Raw genomic sequence first — 1065 nt, 5'->3', positions numbered from 1 at the left:
TTTAGAAATGACTAGAATGTATATATAGCACTATAGAAATCACATAACTGATAATCACATGATATGATGATGATGGCGGCGACAATGACGACGACGATGATGATGACGACGAAGCCATGATGATGATGATGACGACGAAGCCATGATGATGATGATGACGACGACGACGATGATACATGAGAGAAGAACAGATTAACACAATATGTTTTTGTTATGCACTTCTCACGCATTTTCGTTTTGCTGGTGCAACTTTGTCCTTATCCTCATTCTCGTTTAAAACATCTGAAGACGCAATCTCGCTTTTATCGGTCTTTCCAATACAATCGTCTGAATCTTCCAAAATGTCTTTTAAATGAGAAATGTAATCTATGGCAAATCTTAAAATCTCCACTTTACTCACACGTTTATTCTTACGTTCTATTGGTAAATGTTCTTTTAACACAGAATACCCTTCATTAACACATTTCACTCTGTCTCTCTCTCGTTCGTTTCTTCTCCGAACGAAAGTTGGTTCCATGTGCTCTCTTCCGAACGGCACCGGAAGTGGTATCATACACATTGGACTGTAAGGGTCAATCTTTGTCGGATAACCTTTCAAGGTTGCTTCGTATCGGATGCCATCGATATGGAGCGATGGGTTCTTTATAATGCGGGATGTAAACAAGGGAACGCCCACTTCCTCGGTGTTTTTCGGTATCCCCAGGTCTTTACATGTCGGAGAGGATATTTTAACTGGTATAAGATCTCTACACATGTAGCTTTCTTGTAGTTGCATGACCTACCCTGTAAAAAATTATAAAAAATAAAAGGGGGATAACTTGTAAAATGTGACTTAAAGTAAATTTTGGTATTTTTGTATTCTGTATAATGATTTTTGGGGTAAATTCGTGCCTTTTTGTCACTAAGATTTTATGATTATCATAGCATGTTTATTTTGACTTTAAGTAAATTTTAATGTATTTGTATTTTTTATAATGATTTGGTATGACTCATGCTTTTTTGTCAGTTGGATTTTAAAAATGTGTTTGTCGCTGAGATTGATACGAATACAAGGAACCAATGTTG

At 36.3% G+C, this 1065-nt stretch overlaps 1 protein-coding gene across 1 annotated transcript; it reads right to left on the bottom strand.

The window, feature by feature from the left end:
- Positions 1-211: 211 nt before the first annotated feature.
- Positions 212-754, bottom strand: LOC139492755 (achaete-scute homolog 5-like). The gene has a single exon (XM_071280907.1). It carries the CDS (start codon positions 752-754, stop codon positions 212-214), a length of 543 nt encoding a protein of 180 aa, XP_071137008.1.
- Positions 755-1065: the final 311 nt, after the last annotated feature.

The sequence above is a fragment of the Mytilus edulis genome, chromosome 10 (assembly GCF_963676685.1).
Source record: "Mytilus edulis chromosome 10, xbMytEdul2.2, whole genome shotgun sequence".
NCBI classification, from domain to species: Eukaryota; Metazoa; Mollusca; class Bivalvia; order Mytilida; family Mytilidae; genus Mytilus; species Mytilus edulis.
The sequence above is the reverse complement of the archived record's forward strand: the minus strand, read 5'-3'. Positions and strand labels throughout refer to the sequence as shown.